The 13,688-nt window shown below is 47.1% G+C and overlaps 1 protein-coding gene across 2 annotated transcripts in view; it reads right to left on the bottom strand.

Moving 5' to 3' along the window:
- The window catches only part of LOC142591287 (uncharacterized), a 111,386-nt gene that overhangs the window by 59,433 nt on the left and 38,265 nt on the right, over positions 1 to 13,688 (bottom strand). Inside the window, exon 4 of one of the 2 annotated variants that reach the window (XM_075703616.1) lies at positions 7,374 to 7,772. The exons of the other annotated variant lie outside the window; for it this stretch is intronic. Coding sequence (XP_075559731.1) covers positions 7,374 to 7,772 — 399 coding nt within the window. The remainder of the gene's footprint in view (positions 1 to 7,373; positions 7,773 to 13,688) is intronic. 2 annotated transcript variants of the gene reach the window in all.

A 13,688-nucleotide genomic window follows, 5' to 3' on the forward strand; every position in this document is an offset into this window, starting at 1 on the left:
CGGCAAAGGGAGGCCTCAGGAGAGCACCCGAGGTTATAGTAAAGCAGGCGGCGCAGGATCTCCAGGCCACCCAAGGGGTAGCGGTGGGATCAAAGCTGGAAGCAGGGTGGCCTGTAGGTTGGGGTCGTGGAGGCCGAAGCGCGCCAGCGGATGTTCGCATAAAAAATTGGCTGTCCACGATAGCAGACAACCTACCTTATACACCTTTGGCACGCGCAGGCCTCGGTGAGCTCCGACCCACGGACCAGTTCGGGTTCTAGCTTCGGTGTTCCCGTTGCCGTTTTGCTGTCCTGGAGGCGCCGCCAATAATGCGAAATAATGACACGTTGTTAGAATTAGTAAAAAACACGATTGAATAAATATAATTACATCCAGCAGCCAACTTGTGCCGCTATGTTCAGCACTATACCACGCCCGGTGACATTTTTCAATGTATGCGACCCCCCCCCCCCGGCTACGCCCCTGGTAGTAACGGCTCCGAGGTCGGAGAAGGAACGGAAAGAGAAGCTACATCAGGTGTTATTGACGAGCGGGATAGCGCGTCAGCGTCGGAATGCTTTCGACTAGAGTGGTATACGACACGAATGTTATATTCTGAAGGCTGAGTGCCCAACTGCCAAGGCGGCCCGACGGCTCTTTCACGGAGGAGAGTCAACAAAAAGCGTAATGGTCATTGATAATACTGAAAGGACGGCCATAGAGATAAGGACGAAACTTGCCCAATGTTCAAATGATGGCTAAGCATTCCTTCTCTCTAACGGTGTCATTCATCTCAGCTTTTTTAAGAGTACGGTGGGCATAAGCCACGAAGTATTTTACATTCGTGGCTTTCCGTTGGGCCAAAGCTGCACCAAGGCCGACACCATAGGCGTAGGCGTGAACCTCTGTCAGCGCAGTTGGGTCGTAATGGCGAAGAAACGTTGGCAAAGTCAGCAACCCGCGTAACTTATCAAATGTTTCATCGCATGCTGATGACCACGCGGAAATGCCTTTGATTGCGGTAAAGAGCTTCATCAAAGGTGCCATTGTAAAAGCGAAGTTCCGCACGAAGCGTCGAAAATAAGAATACATGCCTATGAAACTTCGCAGGGCCTTGATGTATGTGGGCTTCGGAAATTCCGCGACTTTGCGAAGCTTGCCGGGATCAGGAAGGATGCCGTCTTTCCAGACAACGTGACCCAAGACATGACTCTGTCAGGCAAAAATCCACTCGGCCAGACAAAAACAAACGTGCACCAAAATGCGCCGCGCGGTGATCGGTGCAATACGAGAAAAACGCGTGCCGGGATTTGCGGGCAGTGAAACCGCACTTCTTGAGGTTGAGCTGCAGGCCAGCTGAAGTGAGACAAGTCAGGATGTCATGCAGACGGGCGAAATGTGTCGGAAACTCCTGTGAGAAAACAACTGTCATCCAGGTAACCTGAACAAGTCTTCCACTTGTTTCCGCGAAGCGTGGTATCAACCATGCGCTCGAAAGTAGCGGGAGCATTGCAGAGGCCGAAAGGCATAGCGTTAAACTCGTACAGGCCATCGGGGGTGATGAAAGCTGGTTTTGGGCGGTCACCCTCAGCCATGGGAACCTGTCAATAGCCAGAGCGGAGATCTAAAGACGAGAAGTATTCGGCATCTTGCAGACAGTCCAGATCATCGTCGATCCATGGCAGTGGGTAGACGTCTCTTCATGTAATCCTGTTTAGGCGGTGATAATCGATATAAAACTGAATGGTGCCATCTTTTTTTCGCACTAGGACGACAGGTGAAGACCAAGGGCTTTGAGAAGGCTGAATGACAGCTCACTGCAGCATGTTCTCCACTTGTTCAGTGGTAACTTGGCGCTCTTTTGTGCAAAAGCGATACGCACGCTGCCGCAAGGGGCATGGGAACCGGTGTCGATAGTAGAGAGGCACTTGTTGTGCGACTCCAGGATGGTTCATTGCATTCGAACGAAGAAACGAACTCGTTCAGTAGAGCAAGAAGTTTAATGTCATGAGTCGGCGAAAGGTCTGAGGTGTTGGCGTTGTCGAAAACTGGTGAAGGCGGCGTTGATGAGATGGAATTTATGGCGTCCAGATATAAGCGGGTGGCGCCATCGTGAACGTCAAGGTATTCACTATGCGTGACAGCTTGCACAACTCCCAAGGTCTCACCGCGCAGTATGGTCACTGGATACCGGTGCGGATTACAGAAGGGTATCGAAGCGGATTCGGATCTAAAAGCGGGGACAGTGAACCGGAGAAATAAGGCCTCGTGGTGAGCAAGCATGTAAGATGGCGCAAACGCCACAGTTGATTCTGACACGGCAGTACATAGCAAGGTCACAAGCAGCGATCTCTCTGTAGGTAGATCATCATCATCATCATCATCAACGAAGACTGTGAACACTGAGGTCGGCGCCAACCGATGGCGAGTCACATAGCGGCGGAAGGGCCACTTGCGCGCGAGAACGATCAATGATGGCACTGTGACGTGACAGGAAGGCCCCCCCGAGGATGAGATCATGAGACCAGCAGGGTAACACAAAACCTGGGTGATGTACAAAACGTCTTGGATGACTACACGTGCGGTGCATACAGCTGTGCGATGAACGCGTTGCGCGCTAGCAGTGCAGAGTACCATGTCAGATGGAAAGGACGTGACTTTTTTCAGCTTGCTGGAAAGATTTTCATAGATGATGGAAATGGCGGCCCCGGTATCGATAAGCGCTCGGGCGCATAGGACATATGTAAGGAACCTGTGGATCATTCTTGCATGTCCAAGAGATCGTCCATGTACTCTCATTGACGTTCATAGTGTAATGAAGCAGACGCGCCTCGTGTTTCCGATAGTAGCTCGGAGACGATGATGACGACCCGAGTAGTGATTCAAAAGAGAGCTCGGCCTGTTCGCTGCTGCTAGGCTGCCTTTTGTCTGCTACTTCTCACCTTTAATTAAGCATCATTACATTTGGTAGAGACTAAACCCATAGCCGCCCCTGTCACTTGTGCCGGCGTTCTCCGTCAGCGCAACCCGGCCATCTTTATTGGGACCGGCAAACATGACGTCGAAATCCGGTTGTCCTCCTATGAACGTGTAAACGCTCACAATAAGTGGGATCACCAGTCTAAACTGAATAACCTTATATTTTGCCTTGCTGACTTCCCAAATCCATGGTTTAAGATTCACAAATCTGACATTTTGAGTTAGTCCGCATTCAAGCAACATTTCGCCGATGTGCTTGGCCGCCCGGCTATCCGCAAACTACGCGCCGTGCAGCGTTTACGCCACCGAGCAAAGCAGCCGGGCGAGACTTTCCCTAGCTAACTCGCTCTGGGCCATTGCAATTGCCGCTGGCCATACTCGTCCTTGAGTTCAAGTATTTCGTTCGCAAGGAAGTGGTCCGCCAGCTGTCGCTGCTCCCGACCAGCAAGGAGCGTTCCCCAAAACTGACTCCGGCAGTGCAGCAATCCATCCGTGTCAAAATATCTGATGCACAACCCCGTTCGCCCGTCACCTCCTGTGACGCCACCGCTCTGCTATGTTGACTGCCAGCCATTATTCACATCTCCGACGGCCCCACTCTCGTATGCCGACTACCCATCGCGGGTCACCCCCCCCCCCCCCCGCTCAACTATGCTGCCGCTGTCGTACGGCCACCGCCACCGCCATATTCCGTCCCACCGCCAACGAACCAGGTTCCCCCTGCTCCCGTTCCACGGCAGTCACCCCAGCTTCTTCGTCGAGTCGACACGTGGCGCGCGCCAAACAACAGGCCTATTTGCTTCGCCTGTTGGCCACGTTGCGCGCTTTTGTCGTCGTATCATGTCCTTTCACCGTGATGCATTTGACCTATTTCCCTACGCGCTACAACATGCCGCCGGTATACGCTGCCTAGATGCCGCTGACTCGCCGCTGAGACCCTTCGATAGCGACCGCCGTCCAGGCAGTCGACGTTCTCCTTCTCCACGTCGACGGTCGCCGTCACCCATGTATCGTCAGCCACCTACTGCCGTGGGAAACTGACTAGCGCAGGGCCGGAGGCAAGAACTGTTGCTCATCGAACTTTCTAAGGCTTCGATTTTCACCACAGAATGTCGTTGACGTCCATTTCGCGGGAGCATAGCGCCGCAGTCAATGGAAGTTTAAGTGCCATTTTGCTGCCACAGATTCGCATTTTCGCACAATGGGCCATTTAATGTTTTCGCATCAGTAAAATATATGCTGTTTTCATTGCCACTCAGTATCAAACAGAGGATAAGAACAAGAAAACACTGTATGCAATGAAACAAGAGAGCGTCAGAAAATTAATTACCACCACCATCTTTCAACTGCAGTAATTTTACCAAATCATCGCATCATCAGGCTAGAAGATGCAATGGCAAGAGGTAAAGGAAATGAACAGTAAGCAACTTGACAATTTCTGAGCAGATATTGCCGTTGTCAGTCATTTCAGAGGAGGAAGATGCTGCAGATCAAGTACGAGGGTTGGTGCAGAAATAAGGTTGCCATCAATTTTAGAAATGGACAAGATTGCTTATTTTCATAGAAATTTACATAATTGGAAAGATGAAACATCATTGCCATCTTTTTCTACAATTTTTTCTGCAATTCTGTAATTTCTGTATCCCTGTGTCGTAGAACTCCTCTGCCAACACTTTGAGGAAACGTTTCACGTTTTCTTCGACTTCATCGTCGCAATGGAAGCGTTGGCCACTCAAGTGATCCTTTAACTAGGGGAACAAGTGATAATCACTAGGCGTGAGGTCTACACTGTACGGTGGGTGGGCCATGAAAGTTCACTCAAAGTTTGTCAAATGTTACGTGGGTTTGACGACAGACATGACGTCGGGCGTTGTCGTGAAGCAGCGTTACACCGACTGCCAGTCGTCCTCACCGGCGGTTTCGGATAGCTCACCTGAGTTTTCTTAGTGTTGCACAAGAACTGTCTGAGTTTATTGTTGTGCCACGTTCCATGAAATCGACCAGAAGTATCCCATTACGATTCCAAAAACACTGCCCATGACTATGCCAGTAGCAGTAGGAAGCGCACTGAGTGCTTCTGCTAGCCCACTAGCACCTGTTCGCCGAATAACTAAGCGCTTGCGCCGGTGTTCAGTTGCGCCGGAAATTCGTGGCTGACAATAGTCACGGGAATAAATGACGTATCCGCACCGGCAATACAACCTGCTCTGTAGGTGTAACGGGAACGACGCGTCCGAGCACCTCCTGATCATTTAAACCCAGAACTCTCCGGTAGCCTGCCATGCACTCAGAATGATTCCTGGCATTGAGCAGGTCACCGTAAACGGTGTAGGGGCGGGAATGCCAACGGTACCACGGGGTGAGTGCACTTTGGAACCGCCGAAAGCGTTTTAACTGCCCCCGAGAGTGAATGTATTATTTCGGGGGCGTTTTACAACAGCGTCTGTGCGCTTGCTCTAAAGGGAGCAGTTGGCACGTTAGCGGCGTGGTCGAGCAAGGATGAACAGTCGTCCAGCTCTATCAGCGGCGTGGTTTCCGAAGGCATACTGTCCGGCGCACCATCCCGAGAGCAAAACAGGCCCCTAGCAGGGTGCGCCTGCTATGGTTCACATCCACCAATTCGTGAGGCTATACGTGAATTGCTTAGGTCGCTTGCAGCCAGCGTCGACAAATCAGGTGCGTTCCAAAAGGCATGCCACTGGGTGCCACCGAATCTACTCCAAAAGGAAGCGGGTTAGCAAAATTCGAGGCTGCCGTGTTGTAATCTCCATAGAGGGCCACCGCAAGCCACTGCTTTTTGCTGCTTATTGAGGAGCAGCCAGCGGGCAAAAGTCGGAGAGGGCTAAGGTCCCGTTTACGTGCTGCGCTCCGTAAACTCCTCAGGGAGCCGATCGAGAGCGCTGCTACATCGCACAGCCTTGAATTCCAAAGGGAGCCCTGGCAGACGAATGCGCCATCGTGCACTGTTCGGATAGTGCTCTGGCTCCGTTCCCAAATAACGCTACTGCTCCAATGGAAGATGGTACGTAGCGCCGCGTGTTGTCGTCCCCAGAGGGGACTGTGACAACTGAGGGAGAATGAATTCGCTGCTCAAGGGAGGCACTGACCCATTTCTAAAGCAACGCAGTGCCTGCTAGCACTAACAAACGAAAAAATGTTAGTATCACTAGTAGACACTACACGGCTAGCCCGATTCGCAAAGCTCGACTCGGTCAGGTACAAACAAAAATTTAATGAGCCTTTGAATCTGCGTTGCGCGTCACTATGGGGTGTTAGAATCTCAAAGGAGTACCAACCACCAGGGGCTCGAGCTTAGTGAGTGGTTTCGAGCTCAGTCGTCGCCTCTAGCGCGGTTGCGCGCGAGGTCAGATCGCAACGGCTACTGAGTGACGTACGCAACAGCACAGTATTGCCTTGAGTGGACGGAAACCGTTTATTGTCACCGGTGGCCCGTAACACTGCAGAAACGCCCGGACCCTTGGAGGCGCGGGAACCAAAGGCGTCTCACACCAAGGACCGAAATAGAGACAGGAGTGCCTATAGCACGTCGCTGCGAGAGCACAGCCTCCAGCTGGGAATCGCCGCAGGGAGAAGGCCCGGCGACTAGGCTATTTGCTCTCGCAATAACAAATGGGCTAACTCGTGAGAGCCCGGGCAATATACTTCGGCTTGCGCCTCCAATAAGTTCGTCTCAGCGTGGTACGATCTCGCGCGAGCACTAGGCAACCCGCAGTCATCAACGCGTTCTTCGGCTTAGCGTCCGGAAAGGATCAACACAAAGTACGCTCTCCTCGCATGGGCAAAGGCACCACCCGCGAGCGCAAGTCCTAGTCACAAAGGTATCGACGGATGAAAGGAAGCATGTACGTGCACCCGGCCACAAAGGTTTACCAACCATAGGATCTCAGAAAACGCTCAATTCCCGAGCAGCCTGTAGCAATAGCTAATAAAACTGTATAAGATAATGTTAGCATATTCTAGTCGAGGGCCAAAATGCAAATACCAGGCTGCGTTGTGAAGTTTAGGAAATATTCATTTTTTTGTCATGTTTCATGGTACCCAATATTTTGTGGCCAGGTGTACCGAGTGATTTCCTGGAGATAAGAGACACAATTCGGTTAGTTTAAAACGAAGCTGTTCTGTGAATTTTACCCACTACTGTGCGAGATTCGATACACTGGAGCAACGTCAGGCTAATGTAGAAGGTATGTAATAAATTTATAACCAGGGTATAACTGTCTGAGCAGTTCGCTCACACGAAGATAGCAGAAATGACTTCTACACGTACGTGTCTTCGCTTCCCACTGCTTCGGTGTTCACAGAGTTGTCCTATTTCTGTACTTTATCGCTTTTCAGCGCAAACAACGTATCACCTTTTTAGCACTTTCATAAAAAGAGCTTGTAAAACGACTTACCGCCTGAAGATGACGTCGCGAAGTATCCCGACACGTCAGCAGGGTTACTCCACCCTCCAGAATGTGGCATGATTGATGTAGTTATCTTAAATGTCTGCACGACAGGCCTCCCATACGAAAGTTTGCAGTTGTAAGTGGCGAAAGAGCCCGTGATGGGAAGGATGCAATACGCAGATGGTGTAGGCGTGCGTTGGAATTTGCATATTTGATAGTTCCATCTGTGCGCCCATGTGCCAACCATGTATAATCTGCCGCGGGTCAAGTTGAATCTATATTGTGTTGCACTGGTATTGAAGGGGTCCCGTGCAGCAAAGTAATGGTCTGGCAATGGGACAGAACGCCTGGCTGGAAAGAGACTTTGTAAAACTTTATCAGCCACCTCCTTTCGGTATCGTTCACCTGTGAAAGCACAGATGAAAAGAGCGTCATTTATCGCAAAATTCTAATCATTGAAAATTCACCAGCACCTGCTACTCATCCAAACTATCAGCGATCATTGGCGCTGGATCGTTAAAGCGATGTCTAATTTCATATTTTGCCCACGCAGATCGAAGATTACGTAATACAAAAACATCCATATAAATTTGTTGCTATTTTATCACGAAGCCATATACAATACAATCTTTATTGTGCATAAAGAAAAACAAAATACAAATAGCACGCTTGCGAAAGCCGCAGAAGGCTTGACTGGCAGTGCCTGACAGTCAGGTCACAGAAAATTGCACATATTTATTAGCGGAGTTAGCTATTCGCGGGTCGGAACGATATATTTAAGAAGTTATCCAAAGTGTTCTTTTAATAACAATCAAGCATCACCAACCGTAAGCCTTGAAGCAATTCAAAAACGAGCAGCTTGCTTTATTTTATCTAACTATTCCCGCCATTTCAGTGTTACATGTATGAAAAAAAACCCTGAATCTGCCAGATCTTTCATTACGCCGCAAATGTGCTCGTCTTTGCCTATTTCACAAGGTTTATCACTCTAACCAGGTGCTCAAGAATCTGCTTATCACCCCACCTTCCTACACTTCATCCCGTTCTGACCACAGATATAACGTTGCCGTCCCATCCTCCCGAACGAACAAGTATCATGATTCCTTTTTACCCCGCACAAGTGTCGACTGGAACCACCTTCCTGCTTCCATCATTCAGATCACAGATGTATCTTCATTCAAAACAGCAGTCTACCACGCTATCGCTTAACGTTGTCTGCATACCATTGTCTGCATATTACATTGCTTTGTTATGTACCACTCCTTTCTGTAGTGCCTTAGGGCCTTGAAAGTATGTATAATAAAAATAATAAAATAAATAACACTTCGAAATCCCTGACTCATTTCTTGATCTCACGTCTCATGTTAGCTTCAAACACATGTGTTCGTAATTTATTAAATACGGCTTGAACATAATATTCCAGCGCTCTTTTTCCATACTTGTTTCCCGTCTCAGGGATCACGTACAGTTCTTTCGGCCTCAGGGAACGGGCTGGTATATACCATATCTTAAAACGTTATTCCAGAAGTGTCTAACTGCAACACTTTCTACAATCCGGAAAGTGAAGTTTGGCAAATTCAACAACTTGAAGAAAACTGTATCTTTCCTTGGACACAAATCGTATGCCGTTATCGACAGCAGTAAACGTTAAATTGAGTTAATTCTTGCGCTCAGTCTAAGGGCGGAGTGACCATAAATAGTAAATCAATAACGTATCACACTGTAGACTAAAGTATTTACAATAATTCTTTGCAACGAGATTGGAATAAGACATCGCACATTGAATAATACACGCAACCTGTTACAGAGATGGGAGAAATGCCAGGTTCATAACAGAACAGTCAAAAAGCAACCCAAGATACTTAACAGAAGATGCGTATTTAACCGGTTGGCACGTTCATGAATAACGGTCACATGTGTGTAAGAATAACGGTTTCAAAGGGAGGAGTTTCTTATGGGGTTATGGAAACATACAAGTTGCGTTTTAGATGGGTTGACGTTTATTAAATTCGCAGCGAACCAGTTCATAGCTTTAGTTACTTTATACTGTGTGGAGCTAATTACATCGGATAGATTAGTTGCCCAGGACACAAGAACTGTATCATAGGGACATTGGTATATATGATCTGCTAATACATCGCACAAATCATTCACATAAATCATTGACTTAACTTAATCCCAAGCTTAGACACCAAGAAGTCCTGTCGTCCTGACGGTATCCCGACCGCTTTTATCGTTCGGTACTATCTTTGGTGCAGCAGATACCTAAAAATTATTTTTACAAAATCTCTCTGAACCGCCACCCTGCATCCCTCGAGGAAACTCCTTATTTAAGTCGGGTAACGCTCAATTGTTGTCTAATAATAGGCCAATCTCCTTAACAGCCCACTCATGTAAATTACTCGAACACATTATCATTAACCCCCCCCCCCATACTATGCAATTTCTTGAAACTAACTAAATTTTATGCACTTTTCAGCCTGGTTTTAGCGCGGTCTTAGCACTATAATACAACTGACATAATTTGTTAATGACATCAGCAGCTCTTTAGACATAGGGGACCAGATTGATGCTATTTTTATAGACTTTGCAAAGGCCCTCGATACTGTCGCACACCCTAAACGTATGCACAAGCTGTTCGCTATACTAAAAAGTCCATCTTTGGTTGGCTGGATATCGGACTTTATTTGCCAGCGTTTGCAATATGTACGTTTCAACTCTACTAACTCACCCTTCATGCCTGTTTCATCTGGGGCTCCTCAAGGCTCTGTACTGCGTCCTCTTTTATTCCTGCTTTATATTACTGATCTCCCCCTACACACCTCAGTTAAAATACGCATTTTTGCATATGATTGCGTTTTATATAATACCATTAAATCTGCTACTGCTCATGTTGCCCTTAACAATTATTTTGCTGACGTCTGTAACTCGTCCAAAGCATGGCAAATGAATGTCAACTTTTCCAAAGCTGTCTCCATGTCCTTTACACGACGCTCCAGCCCTTCCTTCTTTGCCTATGCCTTTAACAATATTGCTTTAAATCGGGTCTTTGAATTCAAATATTTAAGTATCCTACGAACACGCGGTTTGTCATATGGTCGAAACACATTGATATCACCTGTAACAACGCCCTTAAAGGACTACGTTACTCACGTCGTACGCAGCGTCTTCCTCCTCAAGAAACTAAACTTCTTACATACAAAACCCTCATTCGCCCCATCCTCGAGTATGGCTGCGTTGCATGGAATCCATACAAACACTGTGACGTCAAAATAACTAGAATCAGTGAAAAAAAAGGGCAGTGCGTTTTGTTTGCAGGCGATATGACAAGGAATTTTCGCCGTTTAACTCTCTTCCCTTACTTGGTCATACTCCTCTTGCAGAGCTCAAAATTCCTAAAATTCCTTCACACGTTAATCAGTTCTCCTCGCCTCTCCTTTCTAGATAACTATCTGACTTTTTCCAAACTCTCATGTTGAGGAGTCATCATGCGCTTAATATCTCAATCTTTTTGCCCACACTGGTTCCTTTAAAAACAGTTTTTTCATCAACAAACGAAGTCTAGAATTTATGACCGGAGAACATCCGTTCACTACCCCTGAAACAAGTAACCAAAGCTTGTTTATAAATGTTCATATTTGTTGTTCATCCCACACCTGCAATAGCCTCACTGAAGCTGCAGTATGTGTAAATAAATAAAATAAATAAAGTAAATGTGAAAGAGCAGGAAACCTGATATTGCTTGTGCCTAAAACCTAACTTTAATTTCTACTAATTTATCGTTTCTTTATTTCATTCATTCAGCGCAAGCAATTTCCCCTATGTTGTCCTTGGTGTCGGTGTTTGTTGGTTTCTCATGATATGACTAATAAAAATCGGGCCCCTTGGTTAACCCACTTTCTTCTCGTTTAAGAGCAGCTTAAAACACACAACTGAGCATTTTCTTCGAATGAGCTGCCTCAAAAAATCCTTGCAGCTGGCGTACAGCGTAAGGCAAAGAGAAATATGGGATTTGATATTTTCCCGAACCAATAATGGTTTTAACAGGTTACAATATCGTGTACCATTCCTGCTAAATAGCCTTGAAAAGAGGCATATAGACCCGAGGACCATCACTAGAAAACAATGGAAAGAATTTTTGATGGCAAACGACGCTCTTCAACTTTAAAAAGAAAGGCGAAAAAGGAGGGAAGAAAATGTAATGTAAACGTTTTCTCTTATTTTGCAGGTCACTTGTTTGCGTATTACCTTTGTACGATTCTTTTATGGTCTGTATGACCTGAGTGAAAATGGTCTAAATTGGACCAGAAATGCGTTTTTTTTCTTTTCCTGTACATGTTTTCAGATATGTTGGCCTGTACGTGGGATGCTATTGTACGCGAATACATTTGTCTTGCTTTTTTCTGTGAGATGCAACACATATATGTAAACAACATGTATTTACAATAAGTGTAAAAGCTTCGCGCTGCCAGTCAAACAGGGGCAAGGGCCTCGTCAAGCTGCTTGTAGCAGATTTTTTGCCCTTGTCCCAGCATTCTTTTTCTCATACGCGGAAGAATGCTGAATAAAAATTTTTGATTTTGATTTTTTTATTTGAAGTCCTGCGCACCCTGCACGATGATTAGACAGCCAGGCACCTCGGGAATTCCCGTCACTCGCAGGAATAGAAGTATTATTGGCCGCACCTGACCACCGACGTCCCACGTTACGTCAAAACATACCACGACTGTCAACGGCGCAAGACACTGCCGATAAGGCCAGCGAGATTACTACTGCCGATCGAGCCTCCTTGACGACCGTTTCAGCAGATAGGGATGGATTTGGTGGGAACGTTTCCGACGTCAACATCCGCAAAGAAGTGGATCATCGTGGCGATTGACTACCTCACCCCCTTAGCTTACACGAAAGCTCTGCCGAAATGCAGTGCAGCCGAAATGGTGAAATCCTTGGTCGAGGGCACCCTGCTGCAATATGGTGAACTAGAAGTCCTCATCACCGAAAGGGGAATAGCCTTTACTAGAGAGCTCACCAAAGCAATATTGCAATAGATCCAGACAAGCCACAGGATTACAACTGCCTGCCACCTGAAGACGAACGGCCTTACAGAGTGGCTGAACAAGGCCCTCGTCGACAACCTAGCAATGTGCGTCGACGTCGCGCATAAGACGTAGGATGCCGTCCTGCCGTACATTACCTTCTCTTATAACACGTCGTTCAGGCTGGCTTACGGAAGGAGCACGACGAAGACTCTCGACGCCGTGCTGCCACAAGTCACGGACAAAGAGAATGTCGAAATCACCGCCTATCTACAGCCCTCCGAAGAAGCCCGACAACTCGGCCGCATGCGCATCAATAATCAGATGAGGACCGACAGGCAGCAGTACAATCTTCGGCAACGCTACGTGTTATCAGCCCGGCGACCGTGTTTGTGTCCGGACTCCGATACGCGGACGAGGACCTCGCGAGAGTCTGTTAGGACGCTAATTGGGACCCTACAAAATCGTCCTACGTTTTGTGGATTGGAGTATGAGGTCGTGCCGGTTGACATTTCGCAATCACAGCGGCGCCGCGCAGGACCTAAAGTTGTCCACGGGGTGCGTCTTAAGCCTTTCTGCACCCGTTTACGAAATTTGGGACTTCATTTCTGTGTTGCTTTGTTTCTGCTTTCTTTTATTATGTGTGGCTTTGTTGTCACTTTCGTATCTGGCTGCAGCATCGGGACGATGCTTTTTAAGAGGATGGCATACACACGTACCTTATGTCGCTCTACAATTTTCTCATTGGCGGTTTTAATCTAACTATATTATTTGAGAGGTCGAGTAATTATTTAAAACTAACCATCTAATTAGGCAGAATGAAAAAAAAAAGGTTGGGTGTCTCCATGCGACGGCAAACAACATTACTATTGTTCTGCCTAGCTACGAACTATATGGATATTTTTAAACAAGGGCTGAATTTAGCGGGGACACCCTGTATATTCACAATTAGCTACATTTTCCAGTTACGTAATTGATGTCGTGCAGCAAAAAAAGTCATTTATTCGCGACACGCACATACTCTGCATACTCTGCGTATACCACGTTTTCTGCCATAATGTTGTTTTTTTTTTGGGGGGGGGAGGGTGAGCGGATTTGTTGGGCATTTCGAGTAATAAAATTAAGTTAAAACTTGGGAGAAATTCTCTGCGTATACCACTCTTGCCTAATACATACTGAGTTGCTCGTCTGACGAAAAACATGGCTCTTCCAGTTCAATACGGTCCAATATATTTTAAATTTAAAATTCCGCTATTATTAACCATCGTAAGGTGCACAAACAACA

This window comes from Dermacentor variabilis, chromosome 8, assembly GCF_050947875.1.
Source record: "Dermacentor variabilis isolate Ectoservices chromosome 8, ASM5094787v1, whole genome shotgun sequence".
Classification (NCBI taxonomy): Eukaryota; Metazoa; Arthropoda; class Arachnida; order Ixodida; family Ixodidae; genus Dermacentor; species Dermacentor variabilis.